The sequence below is a fragment of the Centrocercus urophasianus genome, unplaced genomic scaffold (genome assembly GCF_019232065.1).
Source record: "Centrocercus urophasianus isolate 14NV4802_14NV808 unplaced genomic scaffold, USGS_Curo_1.0 seq_34, whole genome shotgun sequence".
NCBI classification, from domain to species: domain Eukaryota; kingdom Metazoa; phylum Chordata; class Aves; order Galliformes; family Phasianidae; genus Centrocercus; species Centrocercus urophasianus.
In genome coordinates, this window is record NW_024884911.1 from 692985 (window position 1) to 720705 (window position 27721).

At 45.2% G+C, this 27721-nt stretch overlaps 1 protein-coding gene across 1 annotated transcript in view; it reads left to right on the top strand.

The window, feature by feature from the left end:
- Positions 1-27721, top strand: part of CACNA1B (calcium voltage-gated channel subunit alpha1 B) — a 165742-nt gene that overhangs the window by 33036 nt on the left and 104985 nt on the right. Inside the window, exons 6-10 of the mRNA XM_042831032.1 lie at positions 6627-6742; positions 15115-15171; positions 15844-15918; positions 18072-18128; positions 22464-22673. Of these exons, the coding sequence (XP_042686966.1) occupies positions 6627-6742; positions 15115-15171; positions 15844-15918; positions 18072-18128; positions 22464-22673 (515 nt within the window). The remainder of the gene's footprint in view (positions 1-6626; positions 6743-15114; positions 15172-15843; positions 15919-18071; positions 18129-22463; positions 22674-27721) is intronic.

Genomic DNA, 27721 nt, shown 5'->3' on the forward strand with positions numbered 1-27721 from the left:
CTGGATGATCTTGCTGGTCACTTGGGGGTCCGTTCCAACTCAGGACAATTTATGACTCTATTTTACAGGACACAGCTTCTTCATTAAGCACCAAACCCTTATTTTCAGGGACTAGAGCCTGTATTTGGACTCTAAAGCCATCGTTTTATCACCTGCAGCGTAATTTTTTAGGCTCAGTCTTATTTTAGAGCCCAAGGCATTATTTTTAGGGTAGAAATCCTCCTCTTGGGGGTCCATGGTCTTCTCTGACAGGGCAGATCCCTTCTTTTTAGTGTTCAAAGCCTCATTCTAGGGGCCAAGGCCTCATTTTAGGGCCCCAAATCTCCTTTAATGGCCACCCCTCCCACCCCCCTCATGAGGGCCCAAAGTCTCCTTTTAGTGCTCAGAGCCTCCTTTCCCATGCCCAAAGCTACACACCAAGAGGCAAAGCCTGATATGTAGGTCCCAAAATCTCTTTTGGGAATCAAACTCCCATTTTGAGGTATCAAAGCATCGCTTCAGAGTCCAGCCCCCAAACTGGATAGTGCAAAGCCCCACTTTGAAAGGTACAAAGCCTCATATCAAACCGTCCTCTTGTAGAGTACAAACCCTCTTTTCTCCACTCTAAAGCACAAATGGGGCACAAAACTGCTTTTTGATTACCCAGAGCTGCCTCCTTTAGGTGGGGTTGACGTTTGCACTTGATGATCTCAAAGATCTTTTCTGAGTTAAATGATTCTGTTTCTATGTTTACTTGTCCTTCTATTATGCTGCAATGAATGGAAATTAAAGCCTGTAAGATAAGAAAGACACCTAAGAGACCAAAATTTGTATTGCCTGGGGACTGCTTTGGTTGAGCCGGAGGCTTGAGCCACTTGTTCATCCAGCACATGCACTGAGCTGATACTGTCTGTTGATACTGTGAGATAAATGATGTGTCCATGTCCCCCCAGCACCCACTGTTGCTGTGTTGGGGTCGGGTTTGCCTAACTTTTGTATTCACAGCACTTCAAATCAGGGTAGGTGGAATCAAAGTGAAATTGGAATAAACTGCATGTAATGATAAAAGGAAGGAAGATGTATTGAAGGCTTCACCTCTGCTCTTTTCTTTCTAGAAATACAAGATGTATCCCATACCTGGCTTGCAATTGAAGCATTTTCCTCTGTGTTCAATGATAAAAGTGACTGTGAAGCCTAGCTCAGTGCTGAGAGATCAATCTCGCCATGATACTTTCATCCTTTATCAGCTGGTTGAGGGAAGATATTTTGTCCTCCTCTTAAGAACAGTGAGGAGGAAGTAGCAGCAGCTCTGGCCATGCAGGATTGAGTGAGCCAGTCCTTATCCCTAAGTGGGGGATGTTAGGATGGATGAACCAGCTCAGTCAGGTGGGTCTGTATACTGGGGGGAGACAGGCATTCCCCTCAAAACCTTTCCAAGGTCATCTTCATTGGTTGTAGCCCCAGGTGAAATAGAAACAGGTAACAGGGGGTGTATTTGGGATTTCATGCAGCTGATGGGACAGTGTGAGGGTCCTTATAATTTTATTGTCTTCAGCACTAAGAAACCTCAGTTCTACCCATTCTACTCTGCACCTCTTTATTTTAAACATACTGGCATCCACCTCAGTGATTGCACTGAAGGGAACACTGAGCTCTCTTCTCCCCGCCATCGTCCCCCCTGACTCCTGACCTCCTGTGTGCTGCCATAAGCAATTCAGCCCCGTGTCCATCTTGCTCCTGCTGGCTCTCCATGTGCTCCCTTTCTTCCAGGGCTCCCTCTGTGTCTTTGTCTCTCAATGTACAGGTTTGCAGTAGGTGAGATAAATGTTTAGCACTGCCAAGGCTTTGTGTCCTTTGTTGCATAAACAGTTACAGCCATAAAGGTGTTGGGTTTTTTTTTTTTCCCGCATCCAGCAGAGATTTCCACTTATAAAGGATTTACTGTTCTTCAGAAAGACAAAAGACAGAGATATGAACCTGCAGAACAAATTATTTCCCTGGAGCGAGAATCTGCTTTTCTGTAGACACTTGGGTGCTGATGTGGTTAGTGAATGAAATGCTGGGGTTTTTAACCAGATCAGGCCCTGCTAAATCAAGCTGCAAGGGGCTTCGCAGGACTGCGTGGGTGAGGCAGGAAATTCAATCCCAGGAGCCTTGCAGCACTGCGGGATGGCAGGAGCACAAGGAGGGGCTCAGCAGGAACCTGCCTACCGTGCTGTCATAACGAGCTTCACCCAAGCAGTAAAATCATAGAATGGTTAAGGTTGAAAAGGCCACTAAGATCAAATCCAACCATCAGCCCACCTCCACCATACCACTACATCATGCTGTTCAGTGCAACATATCAATTTTTCTTGAAAACTTACAGAGGTGGTGATTCCACCACGTCCATAGGCAGCCTGTTCCAATACCTCACCACCCTTTCTGAGAAGAAATTTTTCCTAATATCCAACGTAAACCTCCCCTGCTGCAACTTTAAGCCGTCACCTCTTGTCCTATCGAACCAAAGTAGGGGTTTGGTTGGATTGGGAAAAGGTGGAAAAACCCTTCAACACAAAGACCTGAGAATGAAACTAAAAATTAACTCAAGTTCTGTCCCACAGTTGATTAACCAGAACAAATGGTAGGAAGTGGATATCCACCCTTAAAACCCCATTAAGTGTTTCTGCTTGCACGTAGATTCTCCCTTCCCTTGTGCTTGGAGGTTATCCTAGGGCTCTGGAGGATCTGGTGAGTAAAATACAGCCCCTGAGTGAGCAGAAGCACAAGAAATCTGGTTTTACTGAAAAAAAAAAAATAAAAATGCAGGTAGTTTCATGTCCATCTTACAAGTTCTATCAGCCAACATGTTCATTTGTCAGCTGTCCTATAAGTGTATCTCTGGGTTCCTACTGTAGCATCCTATGGAAGTTTATAGGTCAGCATTGTTCTTGTTGAAGGCTTACAGGCAGTTAGGTAGATAATTGGCACTGAATCTTTTGTTGAGGTTCTTTCCGTGGCCTCTCCCCCCCCAGATAGTCCTTGAGTGGCACAAAACAAGTGAGTCTGTGCAACTGCTGCTCCTCTGGCTTGTGTCTCCTACAGTGATGCTCCTGCAACTTGCATGTTGAGCAGCCAGAGGAGTTGGTGTATTCCATCAGCTGTCTCCAGCCCGTCCCTCACTGCTCCTGAGTGATGTGGGCTGTTTAACAGGCTGCTGCCAAATAACAAGTCTGTTCTTGGGCCCCGTTCCATGTTCAAGTAACAGAGCTCACAAATTAAGCCTTTGGTCTTGGCCAATTTTCTTTCTCCACTTGGAGAATTCACTTTGGCCACTGAGTGACTCAGGCAGTCAAACATCTCTAGGCCTGGCTAGTTCCTTAGCTAGCAAATCACCCATTTGAATTTCTCTGGCAGTTTTGGCGGGCTCATGTCCCCCGTGTGCCTCATTTTTGCTCATTCCTTTGAAATGCTTGGACTCGAGATGAAGCTGGTTCTTAAACTCTTTCTTTTGTTGTTCTAGACATAAAATTCTGAAGACTTTTTAAACTCCTTTCTGGGAATTCTTGTTGAAGTCCTCCTGAGATTTGTGCTCCTTTTGCTTGCTCTGAACAGTGCTTTGGATTCAGTAGAGGAAGGCTTTTCTCTCAGCATAAGAGATGAGTTTTCATGAGATCATGTGTAGCTCAGTGGTACTGTTCTGAATGAGGAGCTAATTACCTATGTCATTATCGTGAATCGCTAATCACCACCACTATTAGAGCTAGCAATGACAGCAATGCTGTATCACCTCTCTCTTTTGAGTGGGAAGCTTTTCTGTCTTCTTTCCACTGGGAAAGCATGAATTACAGATGTTGAATGATGTGATTAGCCTTGCAGCAAGCCTGGGTGCACGCCACAAAGCCTCAGACCAGGCAGCCTGTTGCACAGTACTCCAGTTCAGCTGTTGTATGGGAAAATTGAACAGAGGATGTAGATCAGGGTTTTTGTTTGTTTTCCTTTTCAATTGGTGTGACAGTGTTTTTCACTTAAGACTGGCATGGATAAATTAATTGTAAGGATGTCATTGGAGTATAATATTTTTATAGACCTTGATGGTTACTCATGAGTTGACCTTGTCTCCCTTGTGACTGGGAAACTCTTGAGTTTCCCTGAAGTGCCCATTCCAGTGCATATTTACATCATGATCGATTTCACTCTTCCTCCCACCAATGTGACAAGTAACAATCATTCATTCTCCTGGCGATTTTAAGCACCGACCAGTCTTTAGGAGAAGAATGTGACACATTGAGCTTGGCTGGGATGGCATATGGTTTCCATGATGAATGCCCTTACGTTCATGTCTACTCCGGCTGTCTCTGTAGGATCAGTTGTTCACAACTGTCATGTTTTAACTAAAATGCACTCTAGTCATCTATCCAGGCAGATCTCATCTTCATCCTAAGCAGTGTCTCCTGATGCTGTGCTGTGTGTAGGAGTGCCAACCTTTCCAGCTCTCCACCTCCTAACGCCCATCCAGGCAGTGCTGAAAGAGGAATGTTTTGGGGGACATCTTGGGGCACACGGTAGCTGTTAGGAAGGATAAGAATGGATGAATGTTATTTAATATTCTTCATTCCAGAATTAGCTGCTGTCGTGAACATCCTGGATGTAAAGCTGGGCAGGAGGCAGCCTGTTTTCTGCTAAGATTTCCAAGAAAATTTGGGATATTTTTTCATTTTTTAAAGTCAGTGGCATAAATAGCAATTATGCTGGATAAAAAAGTAGATTTATTTACTGCTATGAAACATTCCTATGGGGTTTTCCAAGCTTCTGTTGGAACAGGCAGAAAACCTTCAGCTTAAGTATTTCTAGATGAAATATGCCATTTTTATTATTTGTTCCCCTTTTCTTTGAAATCGTTCAGAAAATTTGCCGAAAATCTCTATTCATAAAGAAATTCTGAGATTTTTCCAGTTACTGCAGATGGGGAATATTTCCGTTCCTGAATGATGATGAATGCAGTGGAGGAGAGAGAAGCATGCTTTTATTAACGCATTTCACAAAGAAAAAATCTTTCGACAGATTCCAGCTTAGTTGAATCTCGTGAGGCAGGAGAAAGGTCCACGATGCTTTCCTCCACTAGGAAGACTGTGCCTCAGGACTCTCCAGTCTTCAACCTGCTAGAGCTCTGCTATGCTCGGAAGACAGTCGGTGAAACCCGACGTGTTTGGGTCATCTCTTGAGATCTGCTTTCCCAGCAGTGCCAGTCCCAGTACCAACCCCTGAGGAGCAGCACTCAGGAGGAGGTCCGTGGCCCTCACCAGTGGGTGCTGAACCAGAAATGAGAGCATTAGAAAGGAAGAGGGAGAAAATGGGCATCCCAGCTGTCGCGTGCAGGTACCCGAGTCCCCAGGCAGATGTGCTGAATGCTGAGGAGCAGCCAGCTGTCAGTGCAGAGTGATTTTCAGCTTCCTCCATTTCACTGATGGCTCTGCCTAGGAACTCAGGAGAGGGGAATGAGGGTCACATTGTGGCTCATTGCAGCTCTCACATCATGGCTGTAGAGGTGTGTGCTGCAGTGCTGAGCCTAGTTCTCCTGCAGTCCCCTTCTCCTTGGGTCAGTCCTGCCAAATTAAGCAGAAGCGTCAGCTTTGAAGGCTGAAATGTAGGCTGTGAATGTGAAGCTGGCTTTGGCACTTGCAGTTCTTTGTTCTCCATTCTTCCTCCTTCCTCCCATCTCCTGTTCCTTGTTAGATTCTAACTGAAAAGTGTTTGTGGATAACAAATAGGTGACGAGGGGAGACTTCAGCAAAGAGCAAAGTTAAGTAAGGCTTGCAGGGAAGGACACAGCAGTGTTGTTAAATGGGACAAAGAGTAGGGCACTGGTATATGTGAGAGACAAAACTTCATTGAGGTTAACCATATAGGTTAAGCTATTGTGGGATTCACTCCTGTAACTGCTCACTGGTGTGTGCTCAGAGCAGGGGATTGTAGGGGCTGCTTCAGAAGCATATAAGCAGTAGATGAGCACATGTGCCTGCAGAGGTCACCTCAGCTGGAGCATCAGGTGCTCCTTAGAGGTGGTAGAGATTAGTCTGGAGAAAGCCCCGTTGTGGGTGTGTGGGAGTGGTGGCTGCACCGCTGCCTTAGCATCATTTCAAAATAGGCTGTAGGATGTACTTGGACAAGGTTTTGGCACTGGTGGAGTGTCTTTTTTCTCTTTTTCCAGCCTGCATTATTTGTTTACTTCCTGACCCACTCCCTTATATAGTCCCATTGAGGCGATTTGATGCTTTCCATATGACTTCAGCAAAATGAGATCACTGTTAACCCTCAACCTAGAGCATCTGGGGTATATCTCCTTACTCCAGAATACCCAACCTCACCTACAGCTATCGTTGGACTTGCTTGTCAAAGCTGGCTTAAGCCTGGGAAAACTCCGAGGAAAGCCAACTGGGAAGAGCAGATCTCTTCAAAAACTCAAAGATTGCTGGTGCTTCTGTGACAAATATTCTGCTTCCAGTGGAATCGAAGTGGTAGCTTGTTGGACGTTGATGCGTAGTGTGCTGTGGTTTCTTCTTGCTGCTGCTTTCAGTCTTTGTGAAGTTATTCTCAAAAATGAAGGAGAAGCTGCATGTCTTCCCTGACCTCGTGTGATGTACTTTCTCATTCTTCTCTCTCTGTAGTGAATTTGCCAAAGAACGAGAGAGGGTAGAAAACCGTCGAGCTTTCCTGAAACTCCGTAGGCAACAGCAAATAGAACGGGAGCTAAATGGATATTTGGAGTGGATCTTCAAAGCAGGTAAGTAGAGACAGCTGGTGTTGGTTCAATAAAGTGTGTGGCATGTAGAGTTTGATGATGTTAAGGATCTGTCCTTAGTGCATCTGACCATCCAAGACTGGGCATGGCCCAGCCAGCACTTACTGGTTTTGTTAAGGTGTCACACTGAAGTTACTGTGGATGACCCCAGGTTGGTTAAGCACAAATAAAGGGCTTGGTCTAAGTTTATTGCTGAGAGCAAAACATTAAGGCATTAATTGTCTTAAAACAGCACAAAACAAAAAGCAGTATGGTGCTGAGCTTCCACTGTGGCAAAATTGTTGCCTTACATGACTCATTTATATTTTATTTACTTTCCACTGCAGCTATTTCATAAGCCTCTGTTGCTATGATGGCAAAATACACTCCAATGTCATTTTTATGAGCTACTTTCATTAAACTTACCCCAGCACACATTAACATTGCTTTATAACGATTATAACTGAACATAACGCTTTATTGCAAGCAGTGATTAACTTTAACAAAGACCTAAATACTTTGATTTAACCAAAAAAAAAAAAAAAAAAAGCGTGTTTTCTTTTTCTTTTTTTTTAATTATTGGACTGTAAAGATTACCAGTAATCCTTCTGATATATATTGACATAACCTCGGTGCAATTCATTAACGTTCGCTTCCGCGCTTGTATTTCTGCGAAGCTCAAACAATGGAGTGAAGTGAAAATGCCTTTTAATAAAATGATGGAGAGAAAAAGAAGTGGTGGCTTCACAAATAGATTTTCAGGCACGTTTGTAGGCAGGTCAGCTTAATCCCTGCCCACTGCGACTAGAAACTGAGGTCCAGTACTGTATGGTGACTTGCTGGACGCCAGTTGATGAGCCAGTGGCAGAACTGGCATGTGATGTGTTGACAAATCTGTGGGCTGCTGCTCTGTCTCTGCTCTGAACTGTATGGTGGCTTTGAACCCATTATTCCCTAGTGACAACTGAGTGCCAATTGTATTGACTTTTATCGCTGTGCCTGTTCAACAGCAACTGCCCTCAATTAAGCAACCACACTTTATCTCCCCTTAATTTTGTGACCGTAGGATTGAAAAACAAAGGACCATTTGCTTTATTTTCAATTTGGAACTTGTTTTCTCATTTATTTGCAGCTGGTTTGCTAGCCCAAATTCAGATTGATTAATGGTTTATTGGTTAGCTGGAGCAGAGTGCTGTGGTTCTGCCTTGAGTCTGCTGCCATCTTGCTTTTAAGGATTTTGTCTTTTCTTGGACTCTAAAACCCAATTTCTCCATTAACATGATAAAAATCAGGGTTTTTTTGCATGGATGTGCGTTGCTTTGTTTCAGTCTGGAGACAGTCCACTATGAGGAGGTTGTTAGCTGAACCTCGAGGTCTGAAAGTTGAGGTGGAGAAGTTATGAAACGCAGCTATTCTGCTCCAAGCACTGAGTCCCTGTGGGAACAGCTGGCTTTTTGATTTCTGTGTTGCCAGTTCTGCATAAATGGCACATGAATATACAGAGAAGTTGCTCTAAAATACCCTTTTTTTTGTTTGTTTGTTTAATAACATGAGGTTCAGAAGATCTTACAGAACAAGCAGTGTATGCAAACGAGCTGAATTAGGGAATAATAAAATCATCCTGTTAATGCACTGTTGAAAATATGATAGGAATATAAAAAGGCTTTCTAGTACAGCTGAATAATAACAATAATAAAAATCAACTTAATGCCAGTAAATCTTTAAGTACAAAATATAGCATGAAGGCTAGACCAAAGAGAGAACCAAGTGTTTGGAATTCAGGCACTGAAATGTGGAACTGTGCAACCAATTGGGACTTCCCATTTCTGCTGTTTTTGAGGTTGGGATTTAAGCTATGATGCTGTGCATCAGGAATTTCCAAACCTGACTCCTTGTCCTCACTGTGGGCCAATGGCCAAAGCAAAACCAGATTGTTTTGCAGGAAAAGCAGAAACAACTCATAGATGTGTTACAAAATATTTGCATAAATGGAAGAGCAGAAGGTCTTGATGTCCTACTCTAATAGAACTGTGGAGGTTTTTATTTCTTAATCACGTAAATATCTGATTATTTTTAAATCCTTTTAGCATCCTTGACTTCAGAGAATCCTGCAGCAAGGAGTTCCACACATTTATAGTTGGTTTGAATGAAGATAAAATATTTTCTTCCTTAATTTTACATGTGCTGTCTTTCTGCACAGCAGTATATTTCTTTTTATTACTCCTCTTTTTCTGCTGCGTTTCTACCTTGTTTCACCTTATTTTTTTTCTGCTGTAAAGCGTGCAGAGCCAATCTGCTCATTTCTTCCCTTCCCATGGAAGGCTCTCCAGGCTTCTAATATTTATAGTATCTCTGAGCATTTTGTTTGTTCGTTTTTTTCTCTCATTTATTTTTGATGCAAGGTAGGAAGAATGGAAAGCTGTGTTCCAGCATCTTAAGGGGAGTCTTAACCTGGTTGACTGTGCTCTGTAACAGTTTCCATATCCTGGAGCTGGAAGGGAGGCTTCCTTGTTCTCCGTCATGCTCAGGTTCTCAGCTGTAACTCATTTAGTACCAAGGGAAGTATTTGAATGACTGAAATATTCCTCCATCTGTATGCTACCTCCCGTTTGTCAGCAGTGATTTCGATTTGGCATTCTGCTCATCGTTTATTGACCACTTTTGAGTCACTTTTAATGTTTCTTAGAGTCATCTTTACTTGGAAAGTGAATAAAATTTTATTACCTCTTGCTACACGCGTTGCATCAAACAGGTGATTCTGATAAACTCTGGAGGTTGCTACCATTAACTCCTTTTTATTCTGAGGTTGCAGTCTGTTGTACACCTGAAGAAAACAACGGGTTTTTGTTTTCTACTTCTTAAATGCTATGTGATGTTCATGTTCTGGACTTGGCCTGATGAGTTATCTTAATAGACACTGATGTAAGAATGAAACTCCTTAGCAGCCTGGATGTTTGATGACTGTCATCCATACATCTGCCCTTTTTTCTAGGAGTACTTTTTATTATTTTTATCCAGTGATGAAATCAGGCCATAAAAAGGAAGATGATATTAATAAATAATACCTGCAAAGTTTTCAAGGAGGTACTTTGGCACAGCTGAAACATTTTGGTGCCAGCTCAGTACTTGATTAATCACCAGAAGTACAGCTGTACTTGAAACTGAAGCAGTTGTAGCTTAGGCTATTTTAGATGAGGATTGTTTAACATAATCAGCAGTGAATCTGCTTGAGGAATCTCTACAAAGGTGTTTTAAACAATGGCATCCTTAATGTGTGACTACTTCTTATGCTTAATACAGGAAGCCTTAATTGACGGAGTGCTTAACGAATCCCTTCTTTATTTACTGAAGGGCTGGGAACAAAGGGAAGAATTGTAACAGCTAATGAAGTGCTGAATTTAGACATGTGTGACTTAAAAGAAAAATGCAACCCACTGTCCAGTCAGTTCCCTTAGAAGTTGGATTTACTTTCTTGAAATAGGATCAAAGTTCGTTGATGAGGCTGTTGCTTCATCTACTTCTCATGTGTGCATTGAAGAATGAAGACATGGGATGTTCAGGAGAGTTCAGATATCTTTAAAGTGAAATAACAGGAGATTTCATGTACAGTGCCCATATGTGTTTGTCATGAGGCCAAGAGCTTTACAGCTTTACAGCCAGCTTTACAGGCTGCCCAGGGAGGTGGTGGAGTCTCCTTCTCTGGAGATGTTCAAGATCTGCCTGGATGCTGACCTGTGCGACCTGCTGTAGGGAACCTGCTTTGGCAGGGGGTTGGACTCGATGAGCTCTGGAGGTCCCTTCCAACCCCTACAATTCTGTGATTCTGTGATTCTGTGAAGAGAAAAGATCAAATATGGAAAATTGTCACAGAACCATAGAATGGCCTGGGTTGCAAAGGAGCACAGTGCTCATCCAGTTCCAACCCCTTGCTGTGTGCAGGTCGCCAACCAGCAGCCCAGGCTGCCCAGAGCCACATCCAGCCTGGCCTTGAATGCCTGCAGGGATGGGGCATCCACAGCCTCCTTGGGCAACCTGTGCCAGTGCCTCACCACCATCTGGGGGAAATTGTAACTCAGTGGAATCCTTTTGGGGATGTCATGAAAAAATGTCCCGTTGCACTACATGTCTTACAAACTTGGCAGTGTCTTCAAAGCAGTCAGATGCCCAGTGCTGTGAGTTTCAGGCCAGAAGCAATGGTCGAATAGCAATTTCTTGCTTCTCACAGAATTTAGGCCAGTAATTCATGCAGTAATTGCCATGTCAAACCCATACATTTTGACTGTATGTATTACTTAGAAGCAAAAGGTGTGGATCAATTGGAAATGGACCAGTAGTCCTAACTTGAATGTCAACAGAAAAAGTCAGTTTTCTGTTTTTAGCAAATCCTTTAAACAGACCAACTCTTCCCTTCTGAATGTGTTTAAAAACCATCTGGATGTGGTGCTCAGGGACATGATTTAGCAGCGGGTTGTTAGGGTAGCATGGTTGAGATGAGTTTGGACTAGACAATCTTGAGGGTCTTTTCCAACTGAGCAATTCTGTGATTCTCAATGCTGGCAATCAGCTGACAGAGCTGCAAAAAGCAATGCTTAGCACCACCTCTCCTCCAGGCACAGGTGAACCATTCTCATAAAATGGCACTTCTCCAGTCCAACCAATATCAAACAAAGTCTTACTGGTGGTCAGCAGCCCTGTCCTGTCCCACCTGCTGCTTGTTAGGACAGGGTTGCTCCTTGTGCTTTTTGTTTTATGTGTTCTTTTGACTCTGTGCAGAAGCAATAGGAAGTCAGTTTCAAATTGTGCCTTTCAGAGGAATCAAAACACGGTGAAGTCGAGCAATGTAATCCATGCAAATGATTTTGCCACCCCTGCTTTTTCAGTTAAACTCCTTGAAACTGTAGCAGCTGTGAGGCTGTCATACTGCCTTTCTATGGGAGAGCAGAGAACTGGGTTCTCTGCATGGAATAAAGAGCTTATAGGTCCACAAATATTCTTTTGAAGGTGTTTCTCTTATCTTACAAGGACATGCATCATTTTGAAAACACACTGCTCAGGGACTCAAAGCCTTTCTGTTCAGAAAGTCGCCTGTCTTCTGCATTTTAATTCTTTGCCAGTCCATCTCTTTCACACAGCACTGATTCTGAGCTTTTCTTTTGTTCTAGAGTAAGCAGGCTTTGTGAATGGGTTGCAGTTCTCTCTTTTGGCTCACTGTAACATGGAATGGTTAGGGTTGGAAAGACAGCTAAGATCATTGGGTCCAACCAGCTACCCGTGTTTGTGACTGCCATCAACCCAGGCCATTTCCTGACACAACAAAGCTTTGCAAGCCTCAGGTTTCAGCTTTCTGTAGATGAAGCAGAGCAACAAGCCCTTGATACAGCTGGGAAAAGTAACCTTATATCCACGAAAACTGTCAGCAACACCTGTGAGATGCCCAGAGAGGGTAGTTACTAGAAAGACAAATTAGGGTTCAATAATTAGGGTGAAAGCATGGGGCCTTCTTCTAAGAGATGCATTTTATTTGCTTTATCTACTTAACATATTTCAAGCTTCACTAGTTAAATTCACTTCCCTTCCCTTCTTCAGTACAGGATGCCTGCCTTGATTCCCAGTCCGTCGATGTGCTGAGCATTGTCAGTGCTTAATGACCAGCAATGAATCTCACAGCCGAGACACTCCTAGCTCTGATTTCCTAGTGAAGATCCCATGCCTTTGTTTGGAGGCTAGAAGTTGCTGATACAATACTGTGTCTTTGTTGAATATGTCTTTTAATGTAGAGGAACTGTTCTTTGGAGGTTTTTCAGGCTCCCTAATTATCTTCTGCCAGTCTCTATTAGAGTGATGACTAAAGGCAATGCGACTTCTGAGCGTCTGCTAAGGATGCTCCCTGGTTAAAAAAAAAATCCCAGTAACAATGTCATTTCTTTCTGCTGAATTGTCTTATTAGCAGGTTTTGAAACCTCTTAAAGCCCCACTGGGGTGGATGTGATCTTGCAGTTCCTGGTGGATGTAAAACAGATGGGAGTGACTGTGCAGGAATGAGAATGGAGGAGTCGGGCTTGAGGCAATGCGTAGATGAGATGGAGTCTTTGGTTATTTTAAAGTGACAGCAGAGCTGAGCCTTGGATGAGGAATTCTGTGGAGGGAGATAGGTCAGGGATCAAATCATGGCCTTGGATTTGAGATAAGGGCTCATCTGGTCTGCAGAGTTATCTCAGGACTCTGTATTTTGTAGGTGGAAATATACTGATGTCAAACTGTTACTTGCAAATTCTCAGGTCCAACTGGTATGTGCCATTCTGGTGCAGTATTGAGTCTCCACCTAAGCAACAGGCTCTTTCTTTGCTGCAGCACAGGAAATAACTGTTAACATGATGTGATGGAAGCAACTCTCAGAGCACTGACCAGCAAGCATGCCAGGTCTGGCTGAGATCTTCCTTACGAAGGCACCTCCTGCACTGCCCTTATCTGGTGTAGCTCCTAAGGAGAAGCTGCCTACCTGCTGCCCTTTGCTAGCTCATTACTTTTATTGCTCACCACCTGCATGGCCATGCTTCTGCTCCCAGCAGCCCCACAGCATAGCTTGTGTTTGTCCATCCCATTTGCAGACCCTTTGTCTGGCTGCCTTTGGGAAGGGGCCATCTTATCTAAGCGTCCCTTCTGTTTTAAGGCAACCATGTTTGTTATTAATTGTCATTAATCCTGTTTAACTCTTTCTGTGTTATTAACCCCAGAACACCACTGCAGCTTTTCCCTAGGTGAGGCTACAGAAGTACCTTCTGATTTTGAGCTTTGAGAGAGAAGGTTCTTGAGCCATCTGAAAACAAACCCATTTTCGTTGTCCAACCCAACCAAGGAATTTTCCAGAAAAAAAAAAACCCACAAATTATATTGTTTTGTTTTGTTTTGTTTTTTTTGATGATTTCATGCCTTTTAAAGTGCAGATTGACAGCTCAGTTGATGTTTTTAACCCTCTCCCAGCACCACTGATTCCCTTCCCTCTCCTGTGTCATTGGTGCATTAGTTTGCATTTTGTTTGGTTCTCCTCTGCTTAGGTTTCTTGTCTCCCCTTAAAATTATTTTCCAGCCGTCTCAATTTGCTGTCTTATTAATGTATCATTCATTCTCTTTCTCCCCCAGATGATTAATAAAGAGGTTATATAAGACTTGTGTGGTAGTGCCGATCCCTCCAGTATTCCTCCAGACAGCTCTTTTAGCTTCACACTTTGATGTTTGGCTGTGGTTTGCTGTTATTTCTGTAGTTAGCCTTCCATCTAGGCTGGTTTAAATGGGGTTTTGAGTAAAGTTTCGTAGGAACGCAGTGTCAGATCTCTTAGTAGGATCCTAAATTACATCTCTGCCAAACATGGTGGAATTTGTCATTTTTAATAATAGGAGGAAGTATGCAGTTCACCAGCTGCCAATTCAATATTTTATACAGTTCAGATCATCCTTTAGAAAACCCTTACATAATTTCACAGCAGCAAGCTAAAATCTGTAGTTCAGACCATCTGAACTGTGAGGTTTCAAGTGTTGGTGCAGTGTGTGGTGTGTGCTGCAAACTGACTTGGGCGATGACATTTGCATTGTGAAACCTTGGGAAATTTGGTCGTTCTCACGCGGATAGAAATGAGTCATTTCTGATTGAGGGGTGGTGGGCTTTTTTTTTCCCTTTTTTTTTCCAGTGCTCTTCAAATTCTTGTAGTGTAGGAAAGTACAAGCTCATATTTTGGAGACTGTACAGGAATGGAAAGTCACTGGTGGCATCTCACATGTGTTGTGCTTTGAGCTGTGCTAGCCTGAACTCTGCTGTGGCAGCCTTGCCATTGATTTTATTTTGACAAATATTTGATCCAGTGGCTGTTTGGTGACTTTTGTCCCCTGCAATGTGGCACAGCCCCACTTGTGTTGCCTTGTGCCATGAGACGTGGATCCCTTCCCTCCAGGTTAAGTCCTGGTCTTATTGATGGAGATGTAAGTGTGGTAATAATGGCCATAGAATATCTTTCACTCCTTGGAGTCTCCAGTATGTATGGGCAAGAGGGACCTGCTTTGGCTTTTCTTGGGGCTGGAAAAGTGTTCGTGCTGTGCAGAAATCCCTTGTGTGTGGTAGCTTGGTGAAGAAACTGCCTCGTTGTGAAGATCATGGAGGAATGCTGTAGGTAGTGTAGGTTCTTCCCTATGCAAGAAGGGCACAGGGTAAGAAAAACAGCTCTGTGAACCATCCTTCCTCTACAGGCTTGGTGTAACTGGGTAATACAATGGGATAAGGCTGGTGGCAGCTGAGATGGAGGTCTGCTGCATCCAGCTCATCTGTTTTTAGAGTGGGGATGTGATAAATCTGAGGTTGAGCCTGGCTTTTTTTCTCCTTGCAGAGGAAGTCATGCTGGCTGAGGAAGACAAGAACGCAGAAGAGAAATCTCCTCTGGACGGTAGGTTGTTTTGCTGTGTGGTTTTCCTCCCGCAACACGAGAGATTCACCTGCTGTATGCTGACATGGCTTTCTGCTGCAACCAGAAGGGTGTGAGGAACACGCTCTTGCATGCACTTGGAATAAGTTGGGCTAAAGAGTCCCTTTTCCCAGGCCTTTTTGAGGTCGAAGGTGGATGATGAGCAGTTATGTGACACCAAATCTGGGATGGGGATCTGCCCTTGGGGTCAGTTGGTCCCTGCACTGCCTGGGGGCCCACAGTGCGGTGGGGGCGGCTGTGCCTGGGGATAGGCTGCAGGGCGATGCCAGGAGAGAAATGCACTGACTGAGAGGAGGCAGGGCTCTGAACCGAAGTTTCCAACGGATGTGACAAAGAGACTAAGACCCCTGTTACTTGTAAGCAGTAAGACATAACAGGGTGTGGTGATCCTATCTTCCGACGTGCGACCCTAGCTGTCAGGCCGGCTGGAGCTTTGGACACAGTGCAGCGAGGATGCGGGGATCGCTCTCCCTGTGCCTCGAGACCGATGAGCTCTTAGGGTGCGACAGTCAAAGTTCAGTTAAAGACTCTTCCCTCTCCCTTTTCTGACCATCTTTCGTCCTCCCATGTCTCCTCCTTTCCCTTCCCCTCCCTTTCCCCCCTCTTTTTTTTTCTCCTCCCATTCACTGTCAGGGAGGGCCGCCTCGGAAGGGCCGATTCAACAAGGCACGGCACCGGCAGAGACTAGCAGCGGCAGCAGCTACAACAGTGAGTGGATTGCAAATCATCAGGGGCTCAGGTGGCACAAGCGGGGCAGCGCATCCCCCTCGCCCCGAGCGCCCAGGTCACCAGTGATGCTTCCCACCTGCTTTGGTTCCTTGCTCTGAGCTCGGTGGCTCCCGGTGCAATCCATGCCCGGCCGCTGGCTTGGCTGTGTGACCTGTGCTCGGGAGGACCTGGGGCTGGAAGGAGGTCAGGGCTGAGGTGCACTTGGCAAATCTTTCTGTGTGTGTGTGTGAGTGTGTGCGGTGGTGTGTGGGTATAGCCAGGCTTTGTGGTCTTGAGCTGCAATGAGCGTCTGGAAGAGATGAAGAGTTGAGTGCTGTAAGCAAACTAGAGGTGGGTGCAGGCCGTAGAATTCAGAGATACACCGAGGTTTCATCCCTGCTGGTAAGCTTAAGCCCATCTTCCCTGCCTTGAGGGCAACTGATATGGAGCAGCCCACCTCTCTGCTAGTAAATCGTCTCAGCCTCCAACATGGGAATGTTGCATCCAAAGTATCTGTAGAGATGGGGAATGGTTTTAAACTGAAGGAGGGGAGATGTAGATTAGATGCCAAGGCGAAGTTTGTCACAGAAGGTGATGAGGTGCTGGCACAGGGTGCCCAGAGAGGATGTGGATGGACCCATCCCTGGAACTGTTGAAGGCCAGGCTGGATGGAGACCTGGGCAGCCTGATCTGGAGCCTGATCTGTTGGTTGGCAACCCTGCCCGCAGCAGGGACGTTGGGCCTAGATGGTCATTGAGGTTCCTTGCAATCTAAGGCATTCCACAATTCTATGGTATGCTCTAATTGCTAAATTTAGAATTTTTTGGGAGGGGAAAGAAGGTAAAGGAGGTGGTGTTCATTTCATGCCAATGAATGCTGTAAAACTTTCACTGCCAGGGTTGGTTATGTTCCACTGCTGGGATGGCCCTGGTCACACTGGAATTTAATGGCAGAGATGCAGCCTGAAGGAGGCTAAGGCTGATGTTGCTGGGACTGAGGATCCAGCCCTACTGCTGGGTGGGGAAGGAAATAACAGAAGAAGTTATCTGTAAAAATGACATCCAGGTTACAGCAGCGGGTGGAGAGCATTCTCTGTTCTTCAAGCCTCTGAACCTGGGAGGTGCTCTGGGGGCTCCCTCGAGGTGACATGAGCACTAATTTGTGAAGGAAGGAATCCGTTTGCAAGGCAGGGAAATTGGTGTAGGGTGAGAGAGTCTTCTTGTACAAACCCACCCCCATGTCAGTCGCTGTGGAGTGCGTGGGCTTGCTGTGTGTGCCTCCTGACCAGTCTGTATCACCACACCGTGGGGTGTCTTACTGCTGATAGCAAGCGGTGCTTAGTTCCTGTATGTCTTGAAGCTGTGACAAAACTGTGTCGACGTATTTTTTCTCTGCTAGTTCTCGAGGTTTGCAGGTAGGTGGTGGCGGGCCCAGCATCCTGCATTTCCCCGTGTGTGCTGGGTGAGCAGTGCAGACCTCTCCCAGCCTCAGGCTGCGGTTCTCCTTCCTTCATGTAAACCGATGCAGTGATGTTTACCCTCCAGATAAAAGATGCAGTTGAACAAAATGGGTTCTCAAAGAGCTAGGACGTTCCCAGAGGGAAGGGGTTGTGCAGTGGGTGCTATTAAGAGTGCGTGCACTGATTTGCAGCAGTTGCTTTCACCATAGTGTTTTCGCTGCTTAAGGCATCGCTCTGCGGTAAGCTGTACCCAAGCCCTGTAAATGCTAACTTCTTAATGGTGCACACTGTAAACAGCATTAATGTTTTTAATGGATGGAAGCACTCATCTCATGACCCACGGGGGCTCAGGGAGTTTCAGTGACCCTGCCCAGCCTTTCTGCTGCGTTAAAAGGTCCAGCAGCTGCAGTGACCCCTCCCCCCCCCCCCCATCTTCTTGCTTCTGTGAAAGCATGCAGAACTGTGCCTGGCAAGCCTTCAGGATCTAGAAGGTTAAGTGAAGAACTGCCCTGCATCGAGGCATGCAGAGGCCCTGCAAGGCTGTGGGTTGGCCAATTTGCTCCAGCTTGCCCTTGTGTGAGAGCTTGAAGCTGGTGTTGGGCAGTAAGTGCTGGCTACGGAGAGAGAGAAGGGAGGGGGAGAGAGAACCTGCTCTGAAAGCTCACAGGGCATTTTCTCTTTAATTTGTACACAGTGTTGAAAAGAGCCGCAATAAAGAAGAGCAAAAACGACCTGATTCATGCTGAAGAAGGTGAGGACCATTTCACAGACATTTGCTCCGTTGGTGAGTACTGGCTTCGCATTCCCCCAGGTTTAGACCTTCAACTAAAACACGTTCATGTCCCGTTTCTTCCGAGCGGCTCCGAAAGGGAAATCACTCAATTTACCAAAGCCAAAAGCACTGCAGCTTCACCCACTCCCATTGCTGCCATGCTATTGCATGCTGCGCCTCCAACAGAGCCCAAATGCCTGGAGATACCACACTCTGCTGGGCACCCCATGGTTCTGCTTGGAACGCACTCATTCATGCTAATGAAACCCAAATACGTCAAACGCTCCCGCTAAGCCTCAGCTGTTGTGAGGAGGACAGGAAGTGGACAGGCATTTACTCACATCTGCCACTACAGAGCAGTGTGTGGATTTGCCAAGAGGAATGGGCACTGGGAAATGCTGGAAGGGACCCTCGACTCCTCATTCTTGCCTTAGTAGTTGAGTTTTCCAGTTTCTAAATACAGATATGGTGATGCACAGATACGTGATTGCCCACACACCTCCAGTATAGAGGGTGGCATCCTGTGTAGCTAGCCATTGCTGCTGCAAATTTGGTATAGAATCATAGAATCACTGAGGTGGAAATGACCTCTAAGATCACCAAGTCCATCCTCACCATGCCCGCTGACCACGTCCCTCAGTGCCACATCTCTGTGGTTTTTGAACATCTTCAAGGATGATGACTCCACCTCCCCCCTGTGCAGCCTGTGCCAATGCATTACCACCCTTTCTGAGAAGAAATCTTTCCTAGTATCCAACCTGAACTTCTCCTGGTGCAACCTGAGGCCATTATCTCTTGTTCTGTCAAAACCTCTTGTCCTACCCAAAACGCTTCAGTTCCAGAGAACACAAGTGTGTCAGGCTCCTGTGGTCCTACTTGTCCTGCAAATTATTGGGCAGCCAGGTCCCACTCAGGCACTACCAGGGAAGGCCAGTGGGGGTCTGTGTGGGAGCTCCTGGCACTCCAGAGAAAGGGAGCTCTGTGGGCATCTGTCAGTTGTGGCTTTTCCTTGCTGGCTGGAGAGACATCTCCCTGCCTGCTTTGGAGTTGTTTTGCTTACTCCTCTCCCTGTTCTTTGAGTCTGTATTTTGTTTTGCTGCTGAAGTAGCAGATGTTCTCATTATCTTCCAAAGAAATGTCTTGGCACCCCAGATACCACGAAGCAGCAAATCCTGGATGCATAAGGGTAGCAGCACAAACAGTACACTTGAGAGTACATGTCCATGTATGCTTGCAAGCATGAGTGCCTCAAATACTCTTTGGAAATTTGGCATTAACCTTTTAGAAGATCACAGCTGCTGCTGGATTTTTTTTTTTCCCTGTTTAAATGAAGACCTGCTCACTGTAAATGAGCATTGCTCTGCATGTTCCTGACACCATCATCCTCTGCTGAACTGCTACGGGGTTTTATGGCCAAACTGCTGACAATCTTATGAGAGAAGCTGATGAAGGAAGGCAAAACTGCAGCAGCCGTGTGTGATTTTTGTTTTGTTTTCTTTCTGAGCTGCTCGGATCCCTGCATGGATAACAAGCAGTGGTCATTTCTGGAGCATTTGTTGATGGCTGCAACCGTTACGAGATCTTTGCAGCCACATCCAAGTCCCTCCAGGCATTGGGCACCCATGCCATCCAAACAGATCTCTTGTTCAGCCTTTCAGGTGGCAGCGGATGACAGAGCATCTGGGCTCGTGCATAATCTGGTGCAGAGCTGGGAACTGTCTCTGGAGCATATGGCAGGGAAAATAACAGCAGTGTTTTCCACCTCCTGCGCGCGGTTCATCCACTGGGGAAAAGTGGGTTTGATTCCGATTCACGGAACAAGTCGGAAAAGAAGTGGATAAAGCAAGCAGATCCTTCTGCAGCCTCTGGAAAAACTGAAGCTTCGTAACATAAACAAACAGATCATATGGGTGATTTTGCATGAGGAATATGTTTTTGAACAAAGATTTTTATCATTTTTTTGGATGGTTTCCTTGTGCTGTCGCGTCTTGCTGATGAGAGCACAAGGACTGTGGAGGAACTAACAGTGCAATTACTGAGTGCAAGGTGATGCAGACCAGAGGGGCAGAGATGCTGACAGGTCTCTTGCTGGCTGTTGCCTGCATACGTTGCACTTTAATTCAAATACAAGTACCTCAATGAGCCTTATAATTGCATTATAAAGCTCGATAGCGGTAAACACTTCCCAGTGTGTTCTCCGGAGTTATTCCTAAGATTTATTCTTTCATTTTCTCCTGACTCTTTGATTTTTCTCCACACTAACCACCCTGCGGCAGTCGGTGCTGGCTCCTCACTCTCTAGGCTGTGCTAGAGACATCTCTAGGAAAGAGGATGTTTTCCACATTTAAATCAATTTAAATACACAACGTGGCCTGATATTCTTTCCTGGCAGACAGAATCATAGAACCATTAAGGTTGGAAGAGATCTCCAAAAATCATCAAGTCCAACCCCAACCAGTCCCCCCATGCCCACTGACCGTGTTGCTCAGTGTCGCATCTCCATGGTTCTGGAATGCCTCCAGGGATGGTGATTCCACCATTCCCTGTGCAGCCTTTGCCCACTCTTTCTCTAAAGAAATTTTTCTTAATACCCAACCTGAACCCACCCCCCTCTGGCACAACTTGAGGCCATTTCCTCTTGTCCTGTTACTGTTACTTGGGAGCAGAGGCTGACCCCCACCTTGCCACAACCTTCTTTCACAGAACTGTAGAGAGCAATAAAGTCTCCCTCCTCCATTCCAGCTCCCTCAGCTGCTCCCCATCACGCTTGTGCTCCAGACCCATCATAGCCCCATTACCTGTCTCTGGACACACTCCAGAACCTCCATGTCTTTCCTGTACTGAGGGTCCCAACGCAGAGTGCAGCATTTGAGCTGCAGCCTCACCTGGGGCTGAGTAAAATTTCTTAACGTGTATTTCATTTTATCACCTTAAAACAACAGATGAGCACTACTGCAGTTAATTTCTACACCAACAAAGAAAAGATTATCAAACTAATAGAACAACAGCCCACTGAGCTTTCCAGCAGGGATTTGCTTTGTAACTCAGCCAGGTGCAGCCCTGCATTTGGATGTTGCTGCATGGCCAGAACTGAGCAAAGGAGCACAGAGCTTGCTGGTAGGGAGGTGGTGCTGCACAGCTCCCTGCTGTCACCACCCGTCTATGACTGCAATGTTTGGTGTTACTGCAAGATGACACAGGGTGAGATCCTCACCCGTTCCATCACTGGAGGTGTTGAAATGCCTACGAGTGCACTCGGATCACTTGGCTGCCATAGCCAGAACATTTTGTTCGTGTAACTCAGCCATCTCCAAGGAGAGTCAGTGCGGGTCACCTGCTGTCACGGTGCTCGGTCCAAGCATGGCAGTGTGTGTCCTGGCCAGTCCTACCCCCTGGGAGGCAACAGCCAATGACAGCGAAGGCCAGCAGCACGCTGCTTCACCTTAAACTGCCAAGATACAAGGTTTGCAACCAGAGGAGTGTGAACACAGTGTGATGCAGGTAGCAGAGAGCCTGTGGCCATCACCAGTACCCTGCTTGCAACAGCATTTGTAGCTGTTGCGGAAGAACTCTCACAGATGCACGTGCTCTGCCCTGACCAGAGATTGCTTTTCCATCACTCCTTTCAACAGTGCTTCTACCTCAGGAGGAGAGCTGACAATAGGAATTGTTTCCTCTGTCAGCTTGCTACTATTAAAACATTTGATTTTCTTCCAGGGTTTCAGAGCAGACTTGAAATGTAGCTGATAAAGGCAGAATGGATACAAAATGAGAAGCTGTGCCCAAAACATGATGCGTGGAGGCAGATTGAGCCTTCTGCTGCAGAGAGATGTGAAATCAGAGTAAAATAAGGAGACTCAGTATGGTAATAAGGGCTTGGCTGTGCTGGTGCTCTGAGTGGGGGTGTATGGACCTGCTGGCAGCTGCACAGCTCCAAGGGGATGTGCTCCATGCACATCCACCATGCTCAACCCAACCACCCAACCCATCACCATGCCCAACACCTTGTTGCTGCAGTCACTTGGGATCCTAAAGGTTGTGAGTTCAGCTGGGACATTCAGGATAGCTTCACGGAGTTGGGAGGCCACTTCCCACTGATGGTGGAACTGAGTATTAAGCCACCAAGTTCTAAAATCGTCGTCCCTTGCAGAGTCATTGCAAGCGAGATGCCTGTGCTCGGTCCATTCTCATTGTGCCCAGCCTTGTGCTCAGCCTGGTTCTCAGGAGTGGGTCTGTGTGCCCATAGGCATCCTCTGACCTTTTTCCTGCCTGAATGTGCTGTGGTGACTCTTCTTTCTATGCCTCACTGCCCAGGGTCTCCTTTTGCCCGTGCCAGTTTGAAGAGTGGGAAGAATGAGAGCTCATCCTACTTCAGAAGGAAAGAGAAAATGTTCCGCTTCTTCATCCGGCGCATGGTGAAAGCCCAGAGCTTCTACTGGATCGTGCTCTGCGTGGTTGCCCTCAACACGCTCTGCGTCGCGATGGTGCACTATGATCAGCCAGAGAAACTCACCACTGCTCTGTGTGAGTACCAGGGGCTTCTCCTGCACCTTTCCTCCCTGGGTCTTGTGTTTTGGCTGCTCACGGCACTGGTGTCGCATCCACATGAGGTCTGTTTGTGGCTTCCCAGGTCTCCCTAGAGTAGGGAGGCAAATGCATTAATGAATTGCTCTAGTAGGTTCGTTGAGTCATGTTTCATTGAGTCATGTTTTCATTGAGTCTTTCAGAGAAAGCCTGCGTCAGTTGTCTCATCTCATGGTTTGGGATGATGTGGGAATGTAATCTTAAACTGTGCCTGAAACTCAACCATGTGATTCAACCACATCTTAATCTGGTGATGTCAGAGGAAGGTTTGCTCTGTAGGAGGAATGGCAGAATTTGTCCCACTCTGCAGCTGATCTGCATCCATGGGTATTTCTATTTTGGACAAATCCAAAGCTCTGTCAGTGCTGGGATGACCATGTGTGCCATCACCAAGGCTATCAGGGAGGAAAAAACATCTGTATACAGTGTATGCAGAATCATATGCTAATTTATTGTGCTTTTAGCAATTACTTCTATATTCCTTAAGTGGTTGCAACTTTATGGAAGAGCTTTTTTGATAATTGTGTCTTCCTTAAATAAATGGATAAACCTCAGGATGCCCTTCTGTGAAAGTACGTGGAGTAGAGGTACAAATAATACCATAGAGTGGATTTATTACACTCGTGATAAAGCTTTATTTTTAGCTTGTTTCGTGTGGTCACCCATCAGTATAAGGCTTCAGATAGTTACAGGTTCTTTTGAAGGACGATTTGTTATTTTTTTTAATTGCCAATAGTTCTGTCTGGTGATAGAAAATCAGTGGATGCACACGTTGTGGTGTTACGCTGAGGTTGCAGAGTTGCTCATGAAGCCTTTTGTTAAAAAAAGAAGTGGAGTATGGTGAATTGAGCTTCTATTTTAATGAAGATTGCAGGCTGTGACTATTGGAGCTGGAAAATGCGTTTGAGTATATTGGGTCAGAATGGGATAACACTGGGAGTGGGACTCCATGAGCTTTGCTTTGGGAAGGCAGGGGATGGAAGGTTTGTTTCTGGAAGGCAGAGCTATAAAATCAGCCATCTCTGAGTCTGTCAAACAGCTAGAAACACATCTTTATTCAGATGGGGCAAGTTGAGAGTATGAGTAAAACTTCTAAAGTGAGAAAAAAGGCTAGGGGAAAAAATATTTCAAACAGTCTGGCTTAATAAGTGTGGCTTAGATCATTAAAGTTACTTATCTACCTAATTTTCATTGATTTCTATGTAAATTACATACTCAAATATTTCTAGACCCACACCTTCAGGTCTTACATTATTATAAAGGAGCAAACTTTTGAAGTTTTTCTTTTTTAGAGCTAAGGGGTCAGGAATACTAGCGGCTCCGACTTCAAAAAACACACTATTAATGTTTGCTGAAATATTTAATACAGACAGGTAACTGAAGTTATAATGAAATGTGTAAGGAGGACAGAAGCTCCTTTCAACTGTTTCTCTTGCAAGATTTAGACTGAAAAGACAGACCACACAGAGATATCAGTCTCACTTATTCATTTCCCAAATTTAACATTGGAAAGCTAGATTGGCAGAGTAATTAGCAGAGTGAAGCTTAGGATTTTTGAATTACGACTAAATATCTGGAAAAAAGTAACACTTTAAGAATTTCAGCTTGAAAAGGAAGAGTACAGATTTCCAAGCACTCTTCTGGGAGCGCCTGACGCAGTAACATTTCTAAGAGGACATTAAGAAAGTTGTGAGCCAGCAACTTCTGCTTGATGTTCATCTGGAGCTGCTAGTGTTGCGTTGGTTATAATGAAATTCCCTCCAGGTGGGAATTGTATTTGGTACAGCAGCCATTAATTAGGCTCCCGACCAACCTCAGCTGCAGACAGGAAGAAGGGAGTGTTGAAACTGTGTTGTACCTCGAATCAGGGACTGGGGTGGGTCCATCTGTCAGGAGCTGTGAAATTTTCCTAATGTCCAACTTGCGAATTACATTCAGAAAAATGTGTGTGGCATACTTTAATTTCTTGATGCCAGGATACTGCTGCCTGGAGAAGTTGTGGGTGCTCTGAAAGGTTGGATGGGGCTCTGGGCAGCCTCATCTGATGTCCGATTTAATGTTTGGCAGCCCTGCCCATGGGACCAGGTTGGAACTGGATGGTCTGTGAGGTTCCTTCCAACCCAAGACATTCTGGGATTCAATGTTACTACCCACCCGAGAGCAAGTGTTGCTATTGAGTTGTTCTCAACTTCATGGGGGGTGTTATTGGTTTTTTTTGGCACAATCTTTTCTGCTAATCTGTTGTTGAGTACAAGGAATTTTATGCCCTAAGTTACACTGGGTCATGTGTGGACTAACTGGTTTTCTCATTATTGCTTTCATGGTAAGACTGGGCTTGACTCCTCTCTTGCCTGTGTACAATGACCACAGCCACCCTCGTTAACCTGGCACCAAACATATTTGTGAACAAGCCCATCTGCAGTTCAGCTCTTGAGGAGTGCTCCTTGAAAGCACTCTTCTGCCCAAGGCTTGTTCACAGATCCTTTAGATACAGGCAGAGCAGGATATTACAAAACCAGGGGATTTTAAATAGCTTCTGGAAGTACTTGGCCAAATCCTTTAACTGTACAAGTGACACAGTCTAGGAGTGGCTTTAGAGTTAATCCATGGTGAGGGAGTCTCACTGCAGAGGAGCAGGGCTTGGCTGATGTGGTGCAGAGCGATTGAAGCGGCCAACGCTAATGAAGTTGCTCTCTGGAAGGTGCTCAGAAATGGGCCAGTGAGGAGCTGTGTGAGCTGTGGCAGAAGGAGAGGAGTGTGGTGAAGGCTGAGAAGATCTGTTAAACCCTGCAACTCCACCAAGCACCTCTAATTCAATTATACCTGTTCCTCTGGGGGAACGTTTAATTACGTTACAGATTAATTTTACTTAAAGAACGGTGGGTTTAAACCTTGCAGGTATGCATTGATTTATTTTTCCTGTGGTCTTTTCTTTTAACTTTTCTGCTGTTGAGTTGTTCTGATTAGCTTTCTCTACTTGATATTCCATGTTGCTGCAACTGCTTTGAAATGGGAACAGCAGGAGCTTTATGAAGGGACTTGGAATTTCTTTAGTCTTATTGTAAGAGCAGGCTATTCACCCTGATGAGAAATTTCTGGTATTCTTGAGGTATGGTGAATAACAGGACATACTTCATGCCCTCATGGTTATCTCCAAATTAAATTGGAAGTTTTCCTTCCCTGTATGGGAATGACTTCAGTGCCACGCTGCAGTAAGTTTTCTTATACTGCACAATCATACATGGCATGTGCCTTTCCACAGAGCATGGACTATCAATTAAGCAGTTTTCAGTTCCCTGTAGAAGGCTATCTCCCATAAAACATGCCATGGTCATTTGCTTGCACTCATTTCCACCAAGAGAATTGTGACAGAAAGAAACTCTATAATCCAGCACAGACAAGCATCACTTGAAGTCTAGTTGCAGAAAAGATGCATCTTCATCAATAAGGATGACAAAATATAAAATCTGTAATGCGGGCACATAGTGCAGATCACAGAGTCATGGAATGGCTGGGTTGGAGGTAACCTCAAGATATCCAGTCCTGACCCCTGTCATGGACTGGTTGCCCCCTAGCAGATCAGGCTGCCCAGGGCCCCATCCAACCTGGCCTTGGGCACCTCCAGGGGTGAAGGACCTGGAGCTCCCTGGTGTCCCCAAATCAGATTTTAGGAACTGTGGTGAGAAGGATTTTGGATTAAATCAGTAAGTTTTCCCACGGGAGGAGGGAGCCTTCTCACCAGACTTCTCTTTGCCTGTGGCTGCCCTCCATGCAGCAACTCTCTCTGGATTTCTCTGGCTAATGCTGCGGGGATCTTGCTCCTCAATTTGTCTAAAAATGAGTTCTATAATGCCTCCATTCTGAAGAGCACAATATTGGAAGACAGTGTTTTAGACGTTACAGCTTGAGAACAGCTTCTCAGTGTGCTGTGCTGTGTTGAACCCCGTGTTTGATGCAATTATGCCTTGTTGATGATATTGTGTTTGCCTTTGAAGTAGATAGCCGGCTCCCTCTGGATATAAATATGCAGCATGTGTGGTTGCAAAGAAAAGGCTTTCTCAAACGAGCATATTTATTTATGTCTGCTGAACATTTCACGTCTGCCTTGTCAGAGGGAGAAGTTGTAATTCACTGAGGTTCTCCTCCTGGTTGGTTTAATGTACAAGGAGAAAGAGAAAACAGAAGTGGCAGGCTTGACACCTGCTCTTAATGACACAAGACTTGGATTGATCCAGGGCAGAAATGGAATTAATCCATTGGAGACTGACAAAAAGGAGCTGCTGAATATCTAACTCAAAAGTTTGGGGCAAAAAGATACTAGCGTGGCCTTTGCCAGTGGTACAAATCTTTAATTAAATGAGAATCTTAATATCAAACTTTTAAACTAAAATTTCATTACAAAATGCTTCTGTTTAAGGCAGATTAAATTACTTGTGGGGTCTGAACACCAGGAGGTCCAAACAACAAAATTGCATTTTCAATTAAATGGGCAGGGCCACGTCAGAAGGAATCACGTATCTGATCTGTCAGCTGGAGAAGCTGATGCACTGCGAGTGAATTCTTTGTGTCCAAGGAACTCACCACGTGAGTTTCCTCCATCCCCTGTCCTCCCATTGCTGTGGTGTGTGGTGAAATACAGCTATCCTGCCTGTTTTGAGCTCTGCTCCAGATAGAAGTCAGCAGCTGTGAAAGAATGAGATGGGCTCTTCTTTCAAGAGTGACAGAAGGAAGTTGTTTCTTGGATATTTTGAGTTTCCTGTGTTTTATATCAAATATTGTTTGAATCTCTTTTACTTTGGCCTTTTGCTGGCTGATTTTCTCCCGTAATAATTGGTCTTGCATGTGTGTGAGCAGCGGATGTGTCACTCCAATGATGAAACGTGGCACTGGGTAATGCCTGTTTTTTTGTTCATGCTTCAGTGGATGGGTGATGGACTATTAGTCCTTATTTCCTCCCTCCTTTCCCTTCTTATGAAATGATTGCTGTT